The 24,925-nt window shown below is 43.7% G+C and overlaps 1 protein-coding gene across 3 annotated transcripts in view; it reads left to right on the top strand.

The window, feature by feature from the left end:
* Positions 1-21,308, top strand: part of RGS10 (regulator of G-protein signaling 10) — a 21,656-nt gene extending 348 nt beyond the window's left edge. Inside the window, exons 1-5 of one of the 3 annotated variants that reach the window (XM_014945405.1) lie at positions 7-118; positions 5,655-5,773; positions 7,911-7,997; positions 14,403-14,546; positions 18,078-21,308. In XM_014945405.1, the coding sequence (XP_014800891.1) occupies positions 70-118; positions 5,655-5,773; positions 7,911-7,997; positions 14,403-14,546; positions 18,078-18,224 (546 nt within the window). In that variant the 5' untranslated portion in view covers positions 7-69 and the 3' untranslated portion in view covers positions 18,225-21,308. Of the gene's footprint in view, positions 1-6; positions 119-1,155; positions 1,236-5,654; positions 5,774-7,910; positions 7,998-14,402; positions 14,547-18,077 lie in introns of those variants that run through there. The other 2 variants (XM_014945407.1, XM_014945406.1) reach the window with 2 other exon arrangements.
* The last annotated feature ends 3,617 nt before the right edge of the window (positions 21,309-24,925 follow it).

The following is a 24,925-nucleotide window of genomic DNA, read 5'->3' as shown; positions in this document are numbered from 1 at the left end:
GGAAGCGGGGCGGGACGGCGGGTAACGGGGGAAGGCGCGGCCGCCCCCTCCGGCTCCGGGCAGCCCGAGATGTTTAACCGGGCCGTCAGCCGCCTCAGCAGGAAGCGTCCGCCGTCAGGTAAGGGGGGGAACGGGAACGGCCATTCCCGCCCCCGGCCGCCTGAGGGAGGGCCGCGCTTCCCCTTCCACCGGGCGGCGGGGGAGGAGAGCGCGGCCGAGCCCCCTCCCGGGTCCGCCGGGCTGAGGGGAGCCGGAGGAGCTCGGGTGCCGTTACCGGGGCCGCGGCGGTGCCCGGCTCCAGCCGGGTTCGAGCGGGTTCAAACTCATCTGCCGGGCGGCGGGACGGTGGTTTTCACACCGGCGTGGCCGTGGCTCTGCCCGGGTCGGGATGGCGGGGTGGGGGGGGGTCCGTGTCCTCGTCGCGATGGACGAACCCGGCGGGACGGAGCCGCCGTTCTTCCCGCTCCAGCGGCAGGGAAGGGGCCGGGGGGAGATTCTCCTCGGGCTTATGGCTCATCAGCCAAATTTTAATTGCCAGCCGCTGCCTGTCGCTCGCACCGGGAGCTCAGCGATAGCCCAGAGCCCGCAGAATCGGAGCCGGGTCCTTCGAGCCCTGAACTGGCTTTGGAGAGTTTGGGGGGAGCGTCTCGGCAGGGATGGAGGTGACCAAGGTGTAGGAGATGTGGGACTTCACCCTTCCCTCCGCAGACAGGCGTTGGGGAGGTCTCCGGGCTGTTGCGGGGCCTCTCATGGCACGGTGTCACCGATGCCCGAGGTCCGTGCAATCAAAAAATTCACGCCACTGCTAAAACAATCGGGGTTAAAGTTACAAACTCAGAATCCTAGAGGATAATACTGCATTTTGTAACGTGCAGCAAGAAGTAACAGTCTTTCTACGAAAAGCCAAATGTCTACAGTTGAGTTTTTTTTTTCTTTTTCGGTTGTGTTGGGGGTTTTTTTTTTTTTTTTTTAAGGAGATATGTCTGGTGAGTGCTTCCAGAGATGCTACAAAAGCAGAACGTCCCTTTAGTTTCCTTCCTTATAGTTAAAAGTGGAATCCGAGTAGCCATCTGTTTAGTTAGAGACAGTCAAAAGAGGATGTTGAGGCTTGTGCTTTGAACAACCAAAGCATGCAAAGGACAGCCCTTCTGCAGGGAAAAGCTCTAAAATTCAGCTGCTACTAGGAAAAAATTGGTGTGTGAGGACTCATCCAGTGGCGCTTGGATACATGGAAAGTAAGGGAATTTTCCCTATTTCAGCTTCCTACTTAGGAATTTTCCCACTGTTTCATAACCTTGGATTTATTAATTCCAGACTGGTGATTGTTGCTGGATGGGGATTCTGGTGACCATAGGAAAAGACAAGGTATTCAGAGTATTTTTAAAGTAATAATAAAGGTTGGTGGCTGGCAGCTTTATGGTCCAGGTGACAAAGGGGAAAATGCAGGTGGTGTGATCAGAAGTTCTTCAAGAAGAAATTGAGAAGGCTTTTCTTAACGTTGTGTATTTAAATGTAGACTAAGGAATACGCTATTGTCACGGTGTTTTTGTCACATCTGCTGTTTCTGTTGAGGAGCTTGCAGGAGGTGTGTGCAGGAAAGAGACAGCTGGAACAGGCGTTTGGGACTCTGAGGTGTGGGGGTCTGTGCTGTTGGATCTGATGCCCCACAGGTCACCGTATCCACAGTCTAGGAAGGACAGCAGCTTGGGACACGGCTGCAGTGTGTAGCCCTTCTGGAAGGCAGACGGGTCAGCATGTCTACCTCAATTAGCTGTGCCTGAATATCTCTAAAAGTGTGATGGATTTCCACGTTAATTTCTGGTTCTCGAAAGCCAGGGGCCAAACCACTAGTTTTGACCTGCAAAGTTGTATATTCGGATGTTATTGACGCTTTTTGTGGTTTCAGTCCAAGTTCATGCAACTGTTTGCCATTTTTTGATACCACACTTCAACTGATAATTAGTGCTATTAGTGCTGCACTTACCGTTTTATCTGTCACTTACAAAGAGCCTTTATCCGTGGTCTGATGTGCCGGCACGACTGTGTGAGAGGGAAAAGCAGCTTCTGTAAGAACCTTCTCAAAAATGATGCTCCGGCTAATGTAACCGTCTATTTGCTGGCTTAGCGGAGGGTTCTTCTCTAAATTAATGCTGCTGTTAAAATAAGCACTTAGTCATTTGCTGCCTTGTTAGGAGCAGCTGCACATGGTGCCGGCAGCCGCGTTACGGTCGCACACTCAGTGGAAAGTTTGCTTCAGCAGGGACTCTGCCACGGCGCTCCGCTTTGTGGGCTTTCCCTGCCCCTCGGTGTCTGACCCGTCTCTCAGACAGCAAGCCCTCTCCTGTGGTGGTAAAAAACATAGTTAGCACATTGATCACCTGTTGTGCATGCTGTGTGTTCCTTTCAGAGGAATTCTGGTGGAAGAAGTGCCATTTTGTAATACCATTTTTGATGCGCAAAATTATCTCCTGGTTTTCAGCAGCAGCAAATGTCTGCCTTCCTCATTTACATCATCACACTCGTGTATACATTTCAGTTGTTAAATACTGGTGTTGAGCTTGTTATTTCCAGGTGTGTACTCCATAACTTTGTTGGTAGATGATTTTGACAAGAGAAAGTTACCTTTATAAATAGCAAACAGAGATAAATAGGTTTCAAGAGGGTCATTCATGTAATTACATTTATTGCAGCATTGCCTTCTAAAATAAATTCTTTCAGACTTTCATTAAGTTGAACTTCAGTGGAAGTATAATTTTTAAGGTAGTTCAGTAACATGTTACAGGATATAGATTTGGGGATTAGCTTCTTGAATCATTTTTGGGGGAAACCTCACTCCTATCTTTTAAGCTCTTAAAAAAAAATATAATTCAAGAAATCACACATAAAATCTGCTAAATGAAACCAGCATGTGGAGTGGGAAGTTATGATCCTATTTGGGGGGAATGTCACTTTTGTATTAGAAAAAATGTTTGTGATGGCGTACTTACTGGGGTCTGATAAAAATACCCAGCAGTTTTAATATCCTTGTAAAATTTCAGGGTGTTTCCTACTGTCACGTGTGATGTGCATCCTATCCACACTTGTGCTGAGGGCGAATTTTTAACTTTTTATGGTGGCTGCAAAGAAACACTGAACATGGGGATTAATGGTCCCCAGCCTGGAGGGAGAGAGCTCCATCAATGCCATGCCCAGCACACAGACCTGCCACCCCAGAGCTCTGGGCACGTTCCCTGCTGTGGCTTTGGCCCCTGGTAGCCGTGTTGCCCTGGGCACAGCTGTCAGGGTGGTCCCAGCCAGGTGATGTCCCCTTGGATGTGGTTTCTGTGGTTTTTTGGGGGACTGCTAAGGACAAGAGCTGTGCAGGATCTAAGAGTGTTCAGGGTGGTCCCAGCCAGGTGATGTCCCCTTGGATGTGGTTTCTGTGGTTTTTTGGGGGACTGCTAAGGACAAGAGCTGTGCAGGATCTAAGAGTGTTCTCTGGCCTCTTGTCTTTACTGTCTACAAGCGGTTGAAAGTCTACCATCAGGATGCTCTGGCTGGGGTCTCATCGAAATATGCACTTTTCAAAGTAATCATTAATGTCCACTGAAAATTCGGCTGGAAAAGAAACAGTAGAAATAAAAGCTCACTCCCACGTGTTCTGTGCTAAATCATATATGAAATAAGGGGATGGCCTGTTTTTTCAGGCCGTTAGCAGCTGTACACACAGAGCTGCCATTCTGTTTGCAGGTGAGAGCGATCAGAACAGGAGATTCAGGCACCTCAGAGGTAATTGTGTTCTGCTCCAAAGGACTTGGCTATTCCCACTTAAACCTCACAGATTTTATTGAGATTAGATGCTCAGATGCCTCGAGTCAGGCTCCTAAAATAAATTTTGCAAGCGATAATCATGAACCACATCCTTTTGCATGAGGGGAGGGGAAACTGAGGCACGGTTAACTCGCTGTGTCACGTGTGAAGTGGTTTGGAGACAATCCTCAGGTTCTGACTCTTGACCTTTAACTAGCAGGCTGTGTGTTTCTCACGCAGAGCTGTAGCTGGCCTTGCTGCTTTGGAGACCAGTCTGTCACAGTCCTTACCCAAATCGCTTGCCATCTTGGATCCTGAAAGGTTTTGGGCAGGCGTAGAGCCGGGCGGTCGATGTGAAGACATTTCGGGTTGGTTCTCTAACTGCATGGGAGAGTGAGAGCAGGACGGGCAAAAGGAGAGACAGGCTTTACTCAGGATTTAAAATGTAGCCTGCAGTGACCATTTGCTCCATCATTTCAGATGCTTTCCTTGTTTTTACATCTGTATTTACTTGGGGCGGGAGTGTGGATCTCTCACTATTAGGCAATAGGTATGGAATCCACAGCTCCAGAAAGTTTGCCTCTTTTCCAGCTTCGTAGTTTTTCCTCTATAAACCCCCCCCAATTCCTATCAAGGGAGAAGAGGAGATGTTCGTTCACGTAAAACAGTGGTTCATCTCACTGTTCGAAAAAACAAACAGACTCTACAGGTCCCTACCAACCAAAGCTCAGCAGGCTTTGCTGTTGTGCCAATATTTTGTAGGGCTTTACCCTTAGCATTTATCATTCTAGCTACTAGCCGAAAAGCACATCTGATAGCATAGCTCTGCATAGATAGTTTTTTGAGATACATGCTGAGGTTGAGTTTCATGGTGGAGGAAGGGCTTTTTAACAGAGCTTCAGCAGAAGTTGCTAAGATCCGTATTTCCAAGAAGTCGGTAGGGAGAAAAGAAGGGGTTATAAAACTAAACAGGAGCTGTATTGATTACAGTAAGGGGTTTGTGGACCTTCCCAGGGTGTAGGGAAGCTCTGAGCCTGACTTCTCGTGGCCTGCACTCCTGCTGGCTTCCCTGGGCGTTTGGTGTGTGAGAGGAAAGGAGGTCGAGCGCTTTATGTCAGTTTTATACTTTTTTTCAGATCAGCAGTAAAATTCCTGTAGCCTTCCCAAGCAGTAGGTGTTGTGATGGGTAGCCAGCAGGCAATTTTTGTGGCATCACCAGCCTGGGATGTAACGTACTTGTTGCTGGGATAGAAAAATTCAGAAATGTGTATCATCTCTCCTATCCACTGGCAGAGAAGATGTAGGCACAGTCCAGCACACCTTATAAAAGCAGAATTTCAGCGGGCTTGCAAACAAACAAGCAACAAATACCCAAATACCACTTTTTTCAGCTGGAATGAGGCTCCTCTGCCAGCTGTCTTTCCTCCCGTTAGGCTGGGCTGACATATTGGACTTGTTCTCCTCCTAAACAAAGCGTTATTTTTCTTTCTCTCTTTGCCTTTTCCTGACCAGGATTTGCTTTATGGAAGCCAATGTCGTTGACAGCACCAGAACAAAAGCCAAATGGTCCTTTTACTACACAGGCTTCGGTCATTGTGTCCCGCATGCAAAAGGTGCTTGAACCCCTATAAAGCAGTGACAGTGCCTGCTTACACCCTCATGAATTATCTAACTGCGAGGCATTTTTGCCTCCTTACAGGCAAAGCAGAATTCAAATATGTGTGTGTGTTTATTTTCAGTTTTATGGTGTTTCCTTTAAAGAGAGCAGCTGTAATCCAAGGGTGCAGAGGGTAATAGGGAAGAAACACATGTGACTTTAATCGCTTCTAACGAAGACGGTATTTTTTTCCAATTTTTTTTTCCAGAGATAAATGACAGCGAGGGTCACCCAAGCAGCAGCCACCAGACCTTGAAAGGAACCTCGAAATGGGCTACATCACTGGAGAACCTCCTCGAAGATCCAGAAGGAGTGAAACGATTTAGGGTTGCTATATTAACTATGGTTCTTTATATAAAGCAAAATTAGGATTTAAAGCTGAACGAGTCTTAGTATAGATGGTGCAGCTGTGCCAGTGCTGCAAGCACGTAGGCATGTGTCCTTCTAGATACATACCCTGAGCAGAGGTGGCAGAGGTGGAGCTGTGGCATTTGCTGAGCTTCTGAGGTGGTGCCTTTTGCCCACTGCCGCTGCAGCTTGCTCTCGTAAGGCACGTGGGGAGACTTGTGGTTGCACCTTTCTAATCGGATCTGTCAGCTGTTGCAAGGATTAACAAGTTACTGTTGGATAAATGACAGTCCTTGAGCCTCTGATCTCTCTTGCCAGGCATTCTTATCAACTGAGGATACCCTGAGCAGAGGTGGCAGAGGTGGAGCTGTGGCATTTGCTGAGCTTCTGAGGTGGTGCCTTTTGCCCACTGCCGCTGCAGCTTGCTCTCGTAAGGCACGTGGGGAGACTTGTGGTTGCACCTTTCTAATCGGATCTGTCAGCTGTTGCAAGGATTAACAAGTTACTGTTGGATAAATGACAGTCCTTGAGCCTCTGATCTCTCTTGCCAGGCGTTCTTTATCAGCTGAAGATTGATGCCATGATCTTTATTCTCATACGTTGTTCTTACTTCAGCAATGAGTTACCACTAACAGCTCCTGAGCCTGAGAACTTTGTGTGGCTCTTATTCTGTGTTGCAGCAGCTGCACTGAAAATAATTCCCCTTAAGTTTAAAATTCAGGCTTGAGGCTTAATGAGGTGAGGGTGGTGAGTTGGTTTTTCCAGACCTTCTTGCCGCATTAGCTATAGGAATAGGAACTACCAGCTTGAGGATGGTTTAGCTGTGCCAAGCACTGATAAAATCATTGAATCACAGGATCATAGAATTGTCTAGGTTGGAAGGAACCTTTAAGATCATCTAGTCTGACCACCAACCTAACTCTGATAAAAAACCATTACTAAACCATGTCTCTAAGCACTATGCCAACCCCTCTTTTAAATACCTCCAGGGATGGTGCCTCAGCCACTTCCCTGGGCAGCCCATTCCAAGGCTTAATAACCCTTTCAGTGTAAAATTTTTTCCTAATATCCAATCTGAACCTCCCCTGGAGCAACTTGAGGCCATTTCCTCTTGTCCTATTGCTTGTTATTTGGGAGAAGAGACTGACTCCCACCTCTCTACACCCTCCTTTCAGGGAGTTGCAGAGAGTGAGGAGGTCTCCCCTCAGCCTCCTTTTCTCCAGGCTGAACACCCCCAGCTCCCTCAGCCACTCCTCATAAGACTTATTCTCCAGACCCCTCATGGGAAATGCACTGGGAAAAAATGGTTTCCTGCCAGAATGGTTTAAAAAGTGATGTAAACCAGAATTACAAAAACCACTGTGATTCGGAATTCTTTTTAAAAAAAAAAGTAATCTTGGTGCTATTTAAATCTTGGCGTTACTTAACCTCTATTTTCTAACACTTGAAAGTGAAAACTGATGATCTCAGAGCTATAAATATTTAAGTCATTATTTTTTATAAAGAAATTTAATGTATATTTTTTCCTCATTTTAAAACATGCCTCACTTTTGGAGGAATGTGCTTTGTTTAAACACTGTCTAGAGAACGCAAATACGTCGTCTGCTTTAGTTTACTTAAGTGAATTTATTGCCACTGATCGTGTTTGGAAACACTTTTATTTGTAGAGATTTTACTCATTAAAAAATCAGAAAGATACTAGATGAGAATCTCAAGTGATCTATGGCTCTCATTAAAATAGTTCATTATGCTCACCTGCTAATGAGTTCATTTTTGGATTTCCCTTTGAGTAATGACTGTAAAAAAAAAAATGCTCGGGTTATTTAAGGGAGACTGAAGAAACTCTCCTGTTAGTTACTGATATGTGCTGAGATTAAAAGCAGCTCATCCTTCTCCTGGAATGGGCTTTCAAAGTGCTGAATATATGATTGTTTATTTGTGTCTTGGTGGTGTGCAGATGCACGAACGCAGAGGTTCTGTTACACTGGATTATGTAAACTCATGTGGTAAGGCCTAACTGGAGGCGGCTGCTAGTTTTAATAACTGAGTAGGAAGAGAAAAAAACAATTGAGAAATTGGTTCCTAATGTTTGTTTGTTTGTTTTTCTTTTCCCTAGGAATTTTTAAAAAAAGAATTTAGTGAAGAAAACGTTTTGTTCTGGCTAGCATGTGAAGAATTTAAGAAAACACAGGGAAAAAAACAGGTATGTTTCCTAAATGACTTTTACTTGTGAACAAATTTTCCATAGCAGAGCTGGAGCTGTGACGTTTCTGTTGCATAACGTGCTTCATACCAGTGCAAATAAGTATATTTGAAGGAATTGCACTGAAATCAGGCTGGTGAAATTGTTTGCAAACAAAGCTGGTTCTACTTCAAATCAAAACAAAATGCTGAAATTGTCAGGTTTCCCATGTTTTGAAAACTTTGAACTTTTTGTTGTCGCTTGGGAATAGCAAAAGGTTTAATTCAGTGATGTTGCATCATCGTGCTTGAAAACATGGAAACATTTCATTCAGGACTTCTTTTGAAGCGTAGCAGCCATTACATGAAAATATACACCACTGTAATATTTTAGTAGAACATAAAAATAACAAAGAGCACAAACAAAGGGTCTTACAATACCAAAATGAAAAGTTTTGCCTTCTCAAATTACCAGTTTCAAAACAAAAGGGGGTCCGTTTTGACTTTTTTGTTTAAATATTTATTCAAATTGATACATACCTGCATAGCATTTTCATTTTCATGAAAGCTTTATTTTCCTAGTAGAAAATACTCTATTGGAACTTTTTCAGCCAGCCACTTCAAGTTTTTCCAGCACTTGGATCTCTGTCTACATTTAGATTCACCAGGAGCACAGGATCCACTTTCACATTTAGGCTTTGAAGCTTACAGAGTCAGGTCTAAGATATGTACCGTGTTTTGATTGCTTTATTTCTGGAAAAAGAATTGTGATTATTATTATTTTTTTTAGAAATTCCATATTTATTTGATCTATGAGATGAGGATTCTGTAAGCATGAAAGGAAGTAGTTTCAAAACTGCAACTGAGCATCACTGTCACTGAGAGTCAGGCTCCTAAATTCCATAAGTCCTTTTCTTTTAAGTCCTACCTTTATGCTTTCCATACGTGTGCCGCTTTTGTTGCCAAAGGGAGCATTTCAGAAGGCAACAAGTGCAAATGTACAGCCCCTTTTGCACTTCTCTGGCCAAAATAAGCAGATCTGGGAAAATGCCATTTAAAGACACTTCAAATGGGACTACACTTGCTTTGAGTAATGTCTGAAATGTCAGGGAAGTGAAATCAGGAGGGGGAACTGGACTTCTAGGGGTGTTATAAAGTGCAGGTGCATGAGAGCTGCATCCAGACTGCAGGATTCCTCTCTTAAGGTCAGTCAAATATTGTCAGCTGAAGTTGTTTCCCAGTAGATTTAAAAAAAAAGAAAAAAAGTAATCCCTGGATTTTCAACAAAACATGTTTTTGAGAGGGGAGTCTACTTTCTGTAAATGTGCTCTATTTTGTGCTAAAAAAGCATTCCCCTCAACAATTAGCTTGTTTGAGTTGTGACTAGTTTTTGGTATTGACAAATCCATCAAAAATACAAAAAAAATAATTTTTGGCAAGAAGAGGAAAATGTTTGATTTGACCGCACACTTTGTAATATTTAGCTCTATTTCAAATTTGTGTCTTTAGCTGTTTCCCTTCCTCATTAAGGTCCACACATGCAGGTAGTCTTCAGAAAACTGGGCTATTTTTCTGTAGGATGCAAGGCCTAAAGAGAAATAAAGTAAATGAGGTGGGATAAAAGAGGGAACTGTTCTAATGCATGGGATTGCACATGGTAGTACAGGAAATGTAAACTGATGGATGGAGATAGTAACCTAATAAATTCTCGAGTGAGTTGCCAAATGAATGGACAGAGACTTAACCTTAATTATTCAGTACCAATCATCACACAGCATGGTTGATCTGGAGTCTAGCACTGCCAAAGCTATTACAGTCAGCTAGAATAAATGTGCTTTAGAATGACACAGACTTACAGTAAACTTTTATAGCTACTGCTTATGGATGGCTTTGTTTAGATAATTTACAAAGCTAGAAAAAGCATTAAAAATAGAAATCTTTCCAGTGTTTATGATAGCGTGAAGCATGAATTTGTCTTCTCAAAGTGGCTCTTTTAGAAATCACTTCTATTTATCTAATGTGAGCAAAATACTCTAAAAAAAACTTTTTACTTTATAATCTGCTTCTCATTAGAACTGGTTTACCACAGAAACTGGCTCATAGACACTTAGACTTTTGGTCAGATGAAGCTGATTTCAATTTAACCCAGATTGAATGGGATTTCCCCCCTCCTGCCCTCCCCCATTTTTAAAGTAGAAGACAAACTTCTCGTTACTTGACACGAGAGTGTTAGTGTGAGGTTTTTCTTGGTCAGCCACCACCTGGTGAGGTGACTGGTGGTGCCAGCATCCATCGTGCCTGGTGCTATTGTCATCCCTTCAGTGTCCCCCTGGAGCAGCGTTTGGTTTTGTAAAGGCTGCTGTACTGATTTTACCAGGCTCACTAAATGTGCTGTCCTTCCCTCATGTCCTCTCTGGTCTTCCCAGGTAGATGCAGGCTCACCCTGCTCCTGCTTTCTGCTGGTTGCAAACCATCTTAACTGTGTCAGTGCCGTTCTGAGACGATATCCCAGGCCTTTCCTCAAAGCTTATTAAATTTGGTTCGGTCGTTACTCTAACCACAGTCACGTGGGCTCTGCCTGGAAGCTGACACATCAAGCCAGCCCAGGCAGATCTTGCAAGATGCTGTGCAGATCCATCTCCTCCATCCCCTTCCTCTTGCATGTGACCCACTGCACAGCCAGGATTGCTGGATCAATCAATTGGGAGCAGAAGGAGCACTGGCAAGAAGAAGCCAAGCTCTTGGCTGCTGTGTTGGCTCTAGACTAGTGGTTGAGAAGGCAGAAATGGAGCTCAGACCAGACCTCTCTACCAGCCCGTGTTTGTTTTCCTGTTGTTTTCCTAACACAAAATGCAGGGGTGTTTCAGGGAGCCGGGGAGATTTTCAGCATCTGCAGAGCTGGGCAGTGAGCTAGATGATACTGGTCTAGGCAGGGTTTAGATGGACTGGATTCAGCCTGTCTTCTTGCAGCACGGAAACACAGACTCCTCCCTCAGCTCAAGACACATTTCTGTATTTTTTTTTCAAAAGGATATTCTTTCTTTATCATTCCTCTACAACTGAACTTAAAATAGGAATGTATTTTTTAGTGAAGACGGAGGAAGGACTTAGGTCAAGTCCACTTGTAGCAGCGAGCTGCGCTGTCGCCCATATGGTCCTCATCTTAGGACACACAATTATTAAAATGGCAGTGGTGGGGATAAGTGAGTAAAATTTAACTTGAAATATTTTACTGGAGATAGTCATATGCTGTTGTGTTTGGACGGTTAATGAAATAAACAACATGTCCATTGTGCTGCTTCCTGAGGTTTAAATGTTTCTTCTCCCGCAGCTGAGCTTTAAAAATAAATCAGAGATTGTAACAAACAACAGGGACTCTTTTCAGCTATTGCTAAAACCCACCAAAATACCCATGTTGAGAAGTTTTGCAGAGAACAATTTCAGAACAAAGTACACCTATTCAAGAGTTTCTTCTTCTGCTTCCCACGTGGAATGTGACAGCGGTTAAGCAGGAATGGGTAATGCTGCACAGCTGGTAACTGGAGCCTGCTCTGATGAGCATCTGGGACTTCCATTCACCTCATTTGGGAACCACACATGCTCGAGAGCTGCATTTGACCTTAGGAAAGGAAGTGGGAAAGAATATTGTATCCACTTGAAATGGTGAGGGGGATTTCTGTAGACAGAACTTCATACTCCAAATGGGAATTTGGCACGCACGCTGGGGCGAGCACACAGATGTAAGTGAAAAGTGCCAGAAATCCTTTAATAACCACCTGTGAACAAGATCCCAGTTTAAGTGTTGTTTAAATTCCAGAGGAGAGTCCCCTGTGCTGAGGCTTTAGTTTCAGGCTGATGCAGAACCAAGAATGCCACCCACTAAACAGGGAACGTTGCTGTCTGCTCCGCTTGAGCCTGGCTCTCCCTGAATGTTATCTGGGGGATGTATAAACATCCTGGCAGCTTTGACTGTACTTTCTTTTAAAAAAATAATAAAATATTGTAGTTAAATGGACGCTCTACCCCTGGAGCATAGATGTCATGTAAAAATTGTTCCATGTGCAACAGAACGGTTTCCCCATTACTATAAAGTCAGGTCCCCTGGGTCTCTCCAGCGAACCCTCTCCCTACCACAGCACTTTCACTTCCTCTCTTTGTCGTTCTTCCCCACAAAATCCAGAGATCCTCCTCATTTCACCAACCTCCCACACAATCCTCTTGTTCCCCCCGTGTTCTTTAAACTTCCTTGCAGTACTTCTAGTTTCGTGTTTCCCCTCGAGCCTTGCTCTCTGCTCTTTCTCCACAGCGCATAGCCTGCTCCTGTGTTCCTTGGCCAAGTAGCACCTTGTATTGTGGCTGATGTGAAGCTATGTGTGCATTGATTAGCCAGCCACTAATTACATGCTGGCTGTTCCAAGTAGAATAGATAACTTTTAAATGTATACTGCAGCTTTTCCCTTGGTGCATGGGCTGCTTTTTAACTTAGAATCATAGAATGATATGGGGTTGGAAGGGACCTCGGGAGATCTAGTCCTCTAGGAAACTTCCTTTCCTTTCTCTTGCTCCTCTTTTCCATTGAATCAGGAGGAGGGTAATTATTTCTTGGTCCTTTTCCCCTCTCTTAAATATGGTTGAAACTGGACAGCAGGTTCAAAAATTGTTTAGGTAGGACTGACAGACAGTGCAGTCACTTACACTTACTCATGTGATAATAGCTAAAGGAAACTTTATTGTGTCTGCATTAGGGTATTAAATTTACCAGTTAAAGCAGTCACACCTCTGATCAATTGGATTAATTACTCATTTAGAACAGACACGGCTGACAGAGTCCTCCCTGATCTGTGCAAGTGAAAAGATCAGAAATTGTTATAAAACACTTCATTGTGACCTAGTGCACCTGACACATGATGTTTTACCTGCTGGATGAATACTCTCTATTAAAAAGGAATACTCCTGGAAAATATGTGTCCCCTTCAGCAGTGAGAGAGTTAACTCTTGAGGCCCTGTGACTTGTCAAACGCGTGTAGCTTTTCATCTAATTATCCCCAAATGTTGATTCTCAGCTGTAAAACATGAAAGAAATGCTGTGACTCCTTCGTGGGCAAGAGTTTAAATGCTTCCTTCTTCAAGCCCACTTCCCGTCAAAGATGCAGCCTGCTGGTTGGTGCTGGTCTGGAGATATGGTTGCTCATTAAGTGTGCGGTGAGGAACATGGACAAGTGCCTGTGGCTCATGATCGTGCAGTGCCTGCTGCTGCACAGGGCTTGTTTTCTCAGAATTGTAGAATGGTTCAGGTTGGAAGGGACCTTAAAGATCATTGAGTTCCAACCCCCCTGCCCTGGGCAGGGACACCTCCCACCAGACCAGGTTGCTCCAAGCTCCATCCAGCCTGGCCTTGAACCCCTCCAGGGATAGGACATCCATCCTGGGTAGCCTCAGCTAGTGTTTCACCACCCTCAGAGTGAAAAAATTCTTCCTGATACCTAATCTAAATCTCCCCTCTTCCAGTTTTTAGTGTGCAGAATTCAGAGTGCAGCAGGGGAGCTTGCCTCCTGCCTGGCTCAGCTCTCTTCTCCCCCACTGGCTCTCTCTTATCGATCTTCTGGTGAAGGTAGAGCTTGCATTGAATTGAAACTCAATGCAGAGGATTGTGGCCACTTGTTTACTGCTTTGAAGCTCAGAGATGCTAGGTAGGGTCAAAATGTTATCGCTGTTGCTGATTTATCAAGAGACCACTGAAACAGGATTGCTGAATCGGGGCAAACAGTAACAAACTGCTGTATGCAAGTCACACCTTCCCTTCCTTATCAGCTTCCAGAGGATCTTGAGAGTTTTATCTTTACCATTAGCCAAAAAAATACTCGTTGGTTTTTTTTTTTACTCATGTAGCCAGTGTTGAATGTGAGCTGCCAAGGTAAAAACGTAGCATGTATTACGATAAGGTTCTTCATCAGCGGCACTAGCTTTGCTTAGTTTTGCCTTGCAGTGAGTTTCCACAGTGCTTTGTCCCCCTGGGTTCGTTGCCCATACCAGTTATCTGTTAGTAAAAACAGTTTTCTAAATAGTGAAGACAAGGCCTGGTTGGTGGCACTGAGCATTTTTATACTGGATTCTCAGATTCAAACGTCACAACCTGCTGTTTAACCTAAGTGCCAAATGCTGGTAGCTTCCACTGATGTTGGTGCAGTTGGCCTGCAGAGATGTTCTTCCTCCAGTACAAATGAATATATACAAATAAGGTAATCTATGCGTATTTGTTTTGTTTCTTGTTTTCTCTTTTAATTCGGACTATGTTTTGGTTTTAAGATGTGAATCTCGAGAAGCCTAAACCATGACAGTGACCCAGAGCAGTCTCTAATAAAACATTAACAAATATGGAGAATATTCCCGCAGCAAATCGTTCGTAAATAAATATTTCCTTTTGCAGATGCAAGAAAAAGCTAAAGAAATTTACATGACTTTCCTGTCCAGTAAAGCCTCCTCCCAAGTCAACGTTGAAGGGCAGTCCCGTTTGAATGAGACCATTCTGGAGACACCTCACCCTCTCATGTTTCAGAAGCTCCAGGACCAGGTAAAGATACTTCCTTCAAGAACAGAGTTTATTTAGTTTTTATCTGCTTTTAATGGACTCTGGTTTCTAAGCACAAGCTGCTGTAGGGAAGTTGGGAATCTGCCTTTGCTACCGTGTGGCATGGATTGAGTAAGTAGGCACGGAGCTGGGTTGTTTCCATATTGGGGATATTAATGCAGCATCTCTGAGGGTGGATGCACCATACCCTAGGTTCTTAGCCCCATCTAATTAGGACCAATTAGGAGACTCCTCTGATTCTGGTTCAGGACTTTCCTGGAAAATTGGATGAAGTTTTCTCCTGGGTTCCTCTGCGGTAGGTTGAGAATCACCCAGCTGACTAACCTTGTGCCTACGTTTTCCTGTGTATTCACTTGCGCTGAGTCACTGCTGATGTTTGTTTCCATAGTTGCCACTGGTTTCCTTGAGAGCTCAAGATTCTTCACTCTGCTTTGTTTTGGTATTTATATTGATACGAATATAATGCAATTTCCTGAAAAGCCTCATCTTCTGTACCACACAAAACTTAGGAGTTGGTCTCCGCTTTGCTGTTTCTTTTAGGACTTGGGAGATCTGGTAGAAATTAGGTGACGTTTTGCAGGCATGTCTTTTGGCGGTAAATTTTCTTGATATTGAGCTTATTTTTCTTGATACTTAGCTTTTAAAGCAGAAGCTGTAAAGTGAGTCATTCTTATCTGCAGCTTTCCAGCGCTTGCAGTCTGTACTATTTTTTATTTCTGTACAATCCTCAGGACTACCTGTATTTTCCATTTGGCTCTTTTTGTGGAGAAACAGCACGCTGATATAAATAGTGTTTTTAACCCATTTCACGTCATGTACTGAATACATTAATTGGGCACTGGCTGGGTCAGTTGAAGTGGTCTCAGGAGCTAAGGCTCTGCTGTCTTTGAGGCAGGTTATGTGTCACTAGCAGTGGAAATGTCTGGAACTCCATGTGTAGGAACAGAGTTCTTCATGGATGAACTTCTGATTTGGGGGAAGGGAAGGAAAATGTTCTGGTAAATCTAAGCCCTGCAGTTCAGGGTAGGGGATTGTGAGAGTGAAGCTGGGGAGACTAGTGGAATTAAAAAGTTTTGCAGACGAGCATGCACCTGAACAGCCAGGGATTTGTAATACCTGAACTGGAAACACGCTAGACCAGTGGTAGAGGAATCCCACTAGAGTGGGAAGAAAGTCTGTGAACTTTTAAAACCAAATGCAGAGCATTTATGGGTTGTTATAGGTTTCCACTGCTTGAAGCTTCTGTTTATTGCTGTGAGATAATAGTTCAGGAAGAGTTATGGTCTTCTCTAGCTTTCAATCCTTATAAAGTTATGAACAGTGGTGTAATTTGTTCTCTAAAGAACACTGTTAACTACTGCTGGCACTGTGTGTTTGAAATATAAAAAGGCAGAGCTTGAAAGCCCCAGTCTGGTTTACGACGTTGCTGGTAACTAGCATTTCAATTCTCCAAGACTCACTGGTTTTAATGGGGCTACTTGTGGGGGTGCAGTTTGGTGCTCATGGGGTGCCCTTAAACTAATAGCTTGGAGGCAGTTCTTCATGCTGATGTAAATGTTAAAGTGGTTCACAGAAATCCGTACATTTCAAAATATTATGGGGTAAGTATTCCTGCTCCACAGAGACGATGAGAGGAGGGAAGGGAAAATGAGGGTTCTGCTTTTGCACATGATTATAAAATCTGTCTGTTCTGTGCATTTGGCTGACCAGACTCCAGAAGATTTCAATCTTAGAGGGCTCTTTCTCTCTGAGTTCTTAACACTGACTTAATGGTGTTTTAGCAGGTGATGTCTTCCTTACATTTTTTTTTTTCCCTTGAGCTAGTTGGATAAATGTAATTGTATTGTAGTTAGCCAACAGCAGGAAGTGTAATTTGGCTTTGCTTAACTGCATTGATTTGGGTCTACATGGAGAGGGTGTTTGGGGATTTTTAGTCTTCCAAAATGTAGCTTATAATGCAGGAGTTTCCACTGTTTTAAACATGAACTTAAATCTTTAAATATGTAAACAAACAGCAGTTAGTAAAATAATTCATCTAATTTATTTGCAAGGGGAATATTTCAGGAAACATACAGACAAGAACAGTCAAGTTTTGTGTGTTTGCCTTTGTCCAGGTTCCTTGAGGATGTGAAATGAAAAAGCAGTTTGAGATTATTATTATTTTTCCTCCTAACAAACAGTTGTATTACCCAGTTGTACTATCAGTTAAAAGTGAGGCCTGTAAAGGTAAAGCTCCAGTTATCCACACGTGGATTATCCACACACGCAGGGCAGAATCCAGAAATTCCTCTTGGAAATTTAGTTACTCTGAGTACCATAAAACGTAATCAGTCATGAAGCATGACTCAGAGAGGCTCCGCCAGGGAAATAATAGGCAGAGGGTGATGCAGGCTTTGGTTTTGCCTCAATTATAGTTTTGAGGTTTACTTTTTTCCTCTGTTTTGAGACCAAGCAAAATATAGTCCTGACCTTGACACCTGAACAGATTCCAGGCTCCTTTTGTTTTCAGAAAATGCCAAATGAATTCTAGGGTGGTTTTTTTTTTTTTGGTCTGAAATGGGTATAAATAGAAGAGAAAGCAGTTGTGTTGAGGGGTGAGTGTAAACTCCAGCCCTGGGAGAGAAAAGGTGTACTCCTTGCTGACTTCATGCATCCATGCTGGCTATGGCAATAATGGCAGGTCTTGGACTAGTGAAAAGCCTGATGGCACAAGTTCAATCCATCATAAACTTTAAACCACATTTTAACTGGCAAATTGCATCTGTACTGGATCAGCTTTTTGTGAGAGGTACCTACAACATTTCTGATCCGGCCTGAAACCTGTCTTGGCGTTGGGTTGTGTAGTAATCTAAAAAGGACAGAGGGATTTGGTGGAAGTTTAAGGAACATGGGTTAAAACAGTTGTTTCAGTCTAGATTCAGTTTGCAGTTTCACTATTTGTGTAAAGTATTTAGAAGCTTTTCCTAATTATCCAGTGCTCTGCATGTATAATGAGCTATTCTAACGTTCAAGAGTAACTGCAGTCAGAAGGTGCCTAAAAGGTACCTCTTTTTCTTCAGCTCTGCTTTGTCCCTCTGAATATCTTCCAACTGCCCTGCCAGCAGGACACCCTGCCTTGGGTTTGGTGGCTCTGCAGAGCTAAAGCTGCTGTGGCAGGGGACCAGGTCATCCTGATTCTCCACACGTGTGGTTATCTGACCACCAGCTATAAAATCCTACTTAGTGACCATGGTGTGTGATCTCCTGCTTTTCAGTATTAGGTTTTCAGAGTTGGCTATTGTGAAAACCATTATCTGATTCTTACACTAATATGGACATTACTGTAAAACAGTGACTGTGGCTGTTTGCAGCCCCTTTGGAGAGTTTGAAGTGTGTTTAAATGCCATGCTTTTTAGTAATGCTTTGGTACTAACAGAACAAGAATACATTAGAGTTCATATACTGTCTTTCTCATCTAAAATCTACTTTTACTTAGGTCATTGTTTTTGTGGTTTTTTTCCCCTCTCTTACCAGATATTCAACCTCATGAAATATGACAGCTACAGCCGCTTCCTAAAGTCAGACATATTCCTAAACCATAAGAAGTCCGAGGAGCAAGAGGAGAATTCACCAGAGGCTCAGACTGCAGCCAAAAGAGCATCAAGAATTTACAACACATGATGCAGTGAATCTCTTCAGGAGAGGCAATAGATAACTAAATTACACTCAGGAACAGTCTAGGTTTATAGCAGTTGCATTTAGGGCTTGAAAAGCTCAAAACCTTTTTAGGAGATACTTACCTTCTTAATTGCTTGAATGACTAATTGTTTTTGCATGATAGCTAATAACCAAACACCCATGGAAAGACTGTTTCTTAGCTAAGAGGCTGAGGTATTCCTCCATAACATGAATTGCGTTTCATATTTCACAAGTTAAAAGGCTTTCAATTTTTGTATTTTCTTTTATGAGGCACCGTGACGATGAGAAATGGGAGAGTGAGTGGTGGTTATTTTTGCCTTGTAATTTTTGTTTGTGACCGGCTTTAAATCCGGAATTGCTGGGAGAAGCTATTGAGGAGTGCATTTCACATTGCTTTGTGGATGAGTCATTCACAGCAAACTTAATCATGAAGGGACAGCATCTTTCAGGGTTAAGTTCAGTAGAATTCCATCCCTTCCTGTGTAACTTTTCTTTCCAGGTGATATCTGTTTTGCTTTGCCTTTGTTGTTGAATCAAAACAGTTCTCTAGTCATTAATTTTTGTATTTCTTAAATTTCCCCCTTTTTTTTGCAGTAGACAATCACCTTCTTCAGAGGATGGAGTGACCTGTGTTCCCTTGGGAGCAAAAGCTCTCAGATAGAGGGAATCTCTGAAGAAACTTCTAACAGCCATTAGGAATACCTCACTCTGGGCACACTGATTTCAGCAAAGCCCGACCAGGGCATGTCCTACCTGTAACATCAGTGTCTGATGCCAGTATTGGGAAGCATCTGGGCTCTCCTAGGTCCTCTGACCAACAAAGTCTGGCTTTGTTTTTACTAAAATCTTCCTACTTAAAATCACCTGGCCTGATTTTGTTTGTCCCAGAGAAGTATTTCAGGGTTTCCTAATCGTAGCTTTTGGTAGCTGCAGCGGAACGAGGGGTTGAGGTTGTGGTTTGGCCATTCTCTCATCAGGCTTGAGAGGAAGGGGAATTTATTTCTGCCCAGAGCAATCAAAGATGAAATGTCAGGGAGGTAAAAGTAGAAGCTCCTGTTGAGCCTTCCATATTGCCCAGAGACTGTGTCAGTGCTTTTCAGCACATTTTGGCATACCATTTTTCATGTATTTTTGAATTAATTCACAGCAGTGTTACTAAACTGCAGTTTAAATTGGGAAAGCCTATTAGCTACATGCTCTATTTACAAGCTTTGCAGGGTGTAGTCTGGCTGTTTCACATTCATTATTTACTCTCTCTTTTTTTTTGCACTGCTTTTCTTGAACTTTTGTTTATGTGCTGGCTAGTCTAAATGCACAGTTAGCTTTTGATCATGTTATAGTTCTTTTTTTTGTTGGAAAGGCCAGAAATGTTTTATTCATTACTGTTGCTATCAATGTTTTAAAACTAAGTCTAGATTGTGTTTTTTGAGGATGCAAACTCACTTGGTAGACTTGATTATTTCTTTTAACTCTGAGCCACTCTTGCAGGTAACATGTAAAGAAAATTGTTTTCATGGGCTCCTCCCTAGTGAGATGTAAGAGTGGGAATGGGAGTTCTGATTCTTCCCCCAGAGCTAAGTGGCCTGCTCATTTTTAGGAAGTCAAAGTGCCTCCTTATGCATGTCTAAGGTGTAATTCTTATGCACTGAGTTTATTTTCCTTTTATGCTCTCAAAAGGTTTAACGGTGAAGTCACAATCTTGCTTCAGGCACTTTCGGTGGTATTTGACCTCATGCTTACGTGGTATTTCAATGTTTCGCTGAATAGGAAAAAAGTTAACACGTAGGTGAATCCTTTTGTTGTGATGGGGACTAGGAAATGGGACCGTCCCGGTCTGGACTTGCCAACTATTTGTAATCTCAGGATTACCTGTTCTGAAAATTCACTGTAACAACGAACTTTTAACACCTACCACAGCAGAGGATGGAACTTCTGAGACCATTGAAGTCCTTGGGCGTGGGCTGCTTAAGCGCCTTTAGGAGCTGGGATTTGTCTCTTAGTGACACACAAACATGCAGGATGGGGACCTTCATGGGAGAAATGCGGGGTGAGCTCTTACCACATTCATCACATGGATGCACAGTAGATTCATTTTTAATCATATTGATTTTAAGAATGCACGAGTAAGGGACAAGAGTCTTTGACTATCACGTTTAAAAATAATAATAATAAAAAATAAAACCAGGAGCTGCATGGACAATGGTAGGGCATTAAAAAGAGAAAATACTCGTTTGTAGCTGCTTGTAATCAACGTTCCTTGGCAATACGCTCCCTATCAGGTACTGTATCATTTGCTTGTTCAGAGCACTTGCCCCATAGGAGTAGACACAAAGGTGCTTTACACTACTACCAACCGAAAATTACTCATATGGAAATGTGAGTTTTAGCAGCATCTCAGTGCCTATGGTGTTTATTTCAATACCTACGATGTTTCTAAGCTAATATACCTGAATCCTCAAAATTCTTGATCTTTGAATTGCTCTTTTGCCTCAGCAGTAAAAAGTTTGCTGCCCCATTGGCTGTCTTATTTGTGGTGTCTGGTTTTGGTTTGTTTTTTAGAAGAAAGCCAACAACTAGACTTGCAAAGAGCAGAAATCAAAGTGTGGGTTTTTTTTTCTTTTCTATCCATTAGATGTATTTTCCAGTAAAAGAGAAATCGAGGTAAAGCCGTGCAAGCAGATGTCTGTATGTACGTGGAGAAGGTTATTTTGCTTCTATCAGTGTTATCACTGATCAAATTTAACTTTGTGAAATGTGTGACGTTTTCTCTATGTGGCGTAGAACAAATGGCACAGGCAGAGACAGATCAGAGTTTCCCTGTGAGTGAATCCTGCCTTCCAGGAACCGCTGCAAACCTGGTGTGGGACCTGGGGCTGTGAGTGGGTACTCGGAGTTGCTTTAGGCAGAGGTTAAAGATAGGGTCTGCTCCTTTTCACAGAACTCACACTGAAGGTATGAGCACGAAATAGCAAGCAAGAGAAGTTTCATGCCTGATTGCATGCCTTAAACTCTACCCTGTTGTGTGTTTCTCAGCTAAGAATTAAAATATTCTACAAATAGACCAAATCCGTGTGCTGACAGTTGTTTTGTTTTGAACCCAGTTTGGGCCAAGTTCACTTCATATCCCATAGTTACCCCATTTTCTGCTTTCAGTCCTTGTTGTGACAGTTGCTTACATTCTCTCAGAGTGTGTTTTTCTCTAGGAAGATGGGATGAAACTGTGGGTTTCACCTCTGAATGATCCCTCGTCTCTCAGAGTGTGTTTTTCTCTAGGAAGATTGGAAGATGGGATGAAACTCCAAATGATCCCTTTTCTGAACAGATTGCACCTGAACAGAAGATGCTCCTTGTACCCTCTTCACCTCCTCCCGTTTCTTTGTTCCTGTTGCATCTCTTCTATGACACTTGCTTCAGGTTGCAAATGTGGAGAAGGAGGGTTTGAAAAACTGTAAGGAGGGAGAGAAAAAGGTTGATTGTTCGGGTTTGGATAACAGTCCAGAACGTGCTTGTATTTTTATTGAAGATCCAGATTGATTTTAAGTGAGTAGCATTTGCATCTGGGTTAAAAGCTAATTAGGTCTGTGATGCAGAGAGAGGTCCCAAATCGTTGTATGATTCGGTGACTGTGGCTCAAAGCTGAAAAGGGAGATATTCCCTCTTTTATAAATTGTTTATAGCTTTCTTCATCCTAAAACAGAGCAGAAAGACTTACAAAGTCACCCAGTTTTGCCAAATATCTGTCCCGTGACACACCAGAAGAGTTGTTTACACGATAGTGCTCATTTCCCTGTCCCAGAGACAGTCCCTCTTGTTTCAGATCCAACGCAGCTGATGTCCAAGGGCATCAAGTGCCCTTTTGGCACAGGCACAGCCAACGGCGAGCTGCGGGGCACCCTTCACCCCCAGGATCTCTGTAACTGGGCTGTGTTGCTGCTGCCTGACTCCTGATCCCTCCAATTTAGGAGCTTTATGATAATGAAGTGCGAGATGCTTTTCATCAGTGCCACTGCTCTCATCTTGGCTGAGGAGAAGGGCCAAATCCCTTCCAGTCGGGAGTTAAAAAGCGCCTGATATTAAAGGGTTTGGGATGGCAGGGGGTGGGGGGGGAGAGAAGAAATAGGGAAAGGCATTTTACGGAATGTGGCTGCTCTCCGGGTAAATGAAATAATGGCCAGATTTATCAGCACCCTCTCCCGGTTCTCGGCAGAACAACACGGGAGGGTTTTGATCTGAGCGTGGGGCTGCCAACACAGCAATGTCACAGCTGCCTCTGATGGACTTGGGGGGCTTTCTGTAGGCAATAAATGCAGCTAAAAGTTAAAATGCTGCGCTAAAACGCCAAAACGTCCCTGTTTTTCATTAAAGGCAGTTGGTGTTGCTTTGATCAAAACTTCAGGGGATCACCGAGTGTAAGGAAACTGATTGAAATTGCTTTGAAAGCTGGGATTGCAGAGCAGATAGAGCCCTCAGCCTCCTTAGGGCTACAAAGACTTCAGAAAAGGGCCAGTGGTTGTCCCTGTCCCCAGCCCTGTCCTTGCCGTGGGCGTTTGAACTGCTCAAAGGTGGGACATTTCCCAGGGGACAGGGTGACCTGCGTGCTGAGTGTCATCTCCTGGGCAAGGGGAACAGATGCTGTTAGATGCTTGTTTCTACCATCTTTAGCTTTTCCAGAGGTACCCTACCCCAAACCCATTGTCTGTCTGCATTCCCATTGCTGCTCTCTGGCCTTGGAAAGCTGGGTTCACTTTCTGCACAAACGGGCAAAGCAGGATAAAAAAAACAACAGTGGTTGGTGGAGAAAAGCAGCACTGCATGGGGAGGGGGAGCGTTACCCACTGGTTCCTCTCGCAGACAAATGCTGAGGTTGCCCTCAATGGGGCTGCCCTCACACCCCCCGAGAAACACTTTTAATTTTCTTTGCCACACAAATCTCCAGCAGCATCTGGCTGTTGGTTTCCCAACCGGAGCGTGGCTACAGCAACCCCTCCGTGTGTCTTTGTGTGTCTTCTCCCCAAGGAATGAATCCCAGGTCTGTCCTTGAGCCCTTCTGCCTGGTTGGACCCCCCAGCCCCGGGGGGAGCCCTGATGGTCAACGGGGCTTCTGCTGGTGGGAGCAGAGCTCCAGTTCTATCAGTGCTACCAGATGTGGTTTCTGTCTCAGTCAGGCCTATCTCAGCTCTCCGGGGGATGTGACTGCTGGTGAGCATTTGATTAGATAGATTTCAAGTGTTTTTCCGTGTCATTAACAAAAAGAGGTGGGAACTTGAAATATTTGAAGAAGTTATTGCAGCACCGAAGCTCTCCCAGCGTTACAAAAAAATGTACTCACTTTGAGGTAAGTTAAAGCCTTTCAGGTTCTTTTCCAAGCTACAGTCCAGCGGAACAGCCTAACATAAATTTTTCTCAGTTCCTGTTCTGTATTTACTGACTTCATAATTTTTCCATGGGTTGAGTACCAGGTTTAGATGTTCTTTCCCAGTACACACAGCATAAAAATGGCCTTTTTGCACACCCAAAATGCCACAGAGATGGACCTGACAGTGAAGAGTGTAGAGGACAAGCTTGATGTCCTTTTTTTAGCCTGCAAAGAGATACTGAATGGTATGAAATCCCCAAAAATTGAAGGACAAAAGACACCACTATGGCTGGGACCGAGTACCTCAGTAGGTGACCAAATTGCAGGGGCAGAGCTTGGGAGAAAGTCGCTCCCCAGATGAATGGGAAATCCAGTTCTGCTGCTTTTCGTGCACTGTTCTGCTACTCACTGCTAAAAAACAGGCTTCTCAACATCCCGACCCGGCTACTTGGCAAATCCACAGGCCTAGAGAAAACCTCCTGGATTAAAATGACAAGCTACCACGTAGTGAAGATAATTGGGCTCACGGAGCAGCTGCCGCTCGCGCCGCGTCTTTGACACCGGTTCTCGTTGAGGAAGTATGAAATTTCCAGGGCTTTTTTAGAGTGAGAGGCTTTCATCCTGAAGCCAGAGGAGTACCAGCCGCGTGTTTCACCCTTTCATCCCTTCTCCCCACCCACTTCCTTTTTCTACTGCAGAGAAATAAGTGAACTCTTTGTGATCTCTGCTTTCGGAAGGTTTCATCTCCCGAGCTGCTCAATGGATTATCAGCGGCGTCCCAGCCAACAGATGGCTGGAAGTGACAGCAGCAGCGCTGCAAAGAATTAAGCAAATTATTTCCATCTCGGGATCGGTCTCATTCACTACGTTATGTCGCTTTTAAGCACTTTCCATCCACTCGGATGAATATTTGTGCATCGTTTACGGAACGCGAACAAAATCTCTCTGAAGCAAAATTTCCAACCTCAAGGCAACTTGTTATTTTTGGAGTCATCATTAGGCCTTGGGCAAAGACTTAAGGGAAATCTTATCCTCTGTAGTTGGGCCAATAACACTGTAAACTTAAAGATGAACTGTCTTTTTCTGAGCTCAAGATTAGGCAACGAACCAAGCTCTCGCTGAGCCACTAGCAGCCATTGGAAAAACCACTGAGTGTGGCAATTTTTTTGTAATTGTTTGTGTTTGTTAGTTTGACTCTTTTTGCTCTGGTTTGCTAAAAAATCCCTTTCATGTGCAAGTGTGGAATGTTCTTCTGTGAGAGGAGAGCTGCCAAAACCTGAATCAGTCTTTTTTTTTTCTTCTTTCATTTCCCCCCCTACACACACAC

Source organism: Calidris pugnax, unplaced genomic scaffold (genome assembly GCF_001431845.1).
Source record: "Calidris pugnax isolate Ruff unplaced genomic scaffold, ASM143184v1 scaffold89, whole genome shotgun sequence".
Lineage (NCBI taxonomy): Eukaryota > Metazoa > Chordata > Aves > Charadriiformes > Scolopacidae > Calidris > Calidris pugnax.
This window is presented reverse-complemented; position numbering and strand designations above follow the sequence as displayed.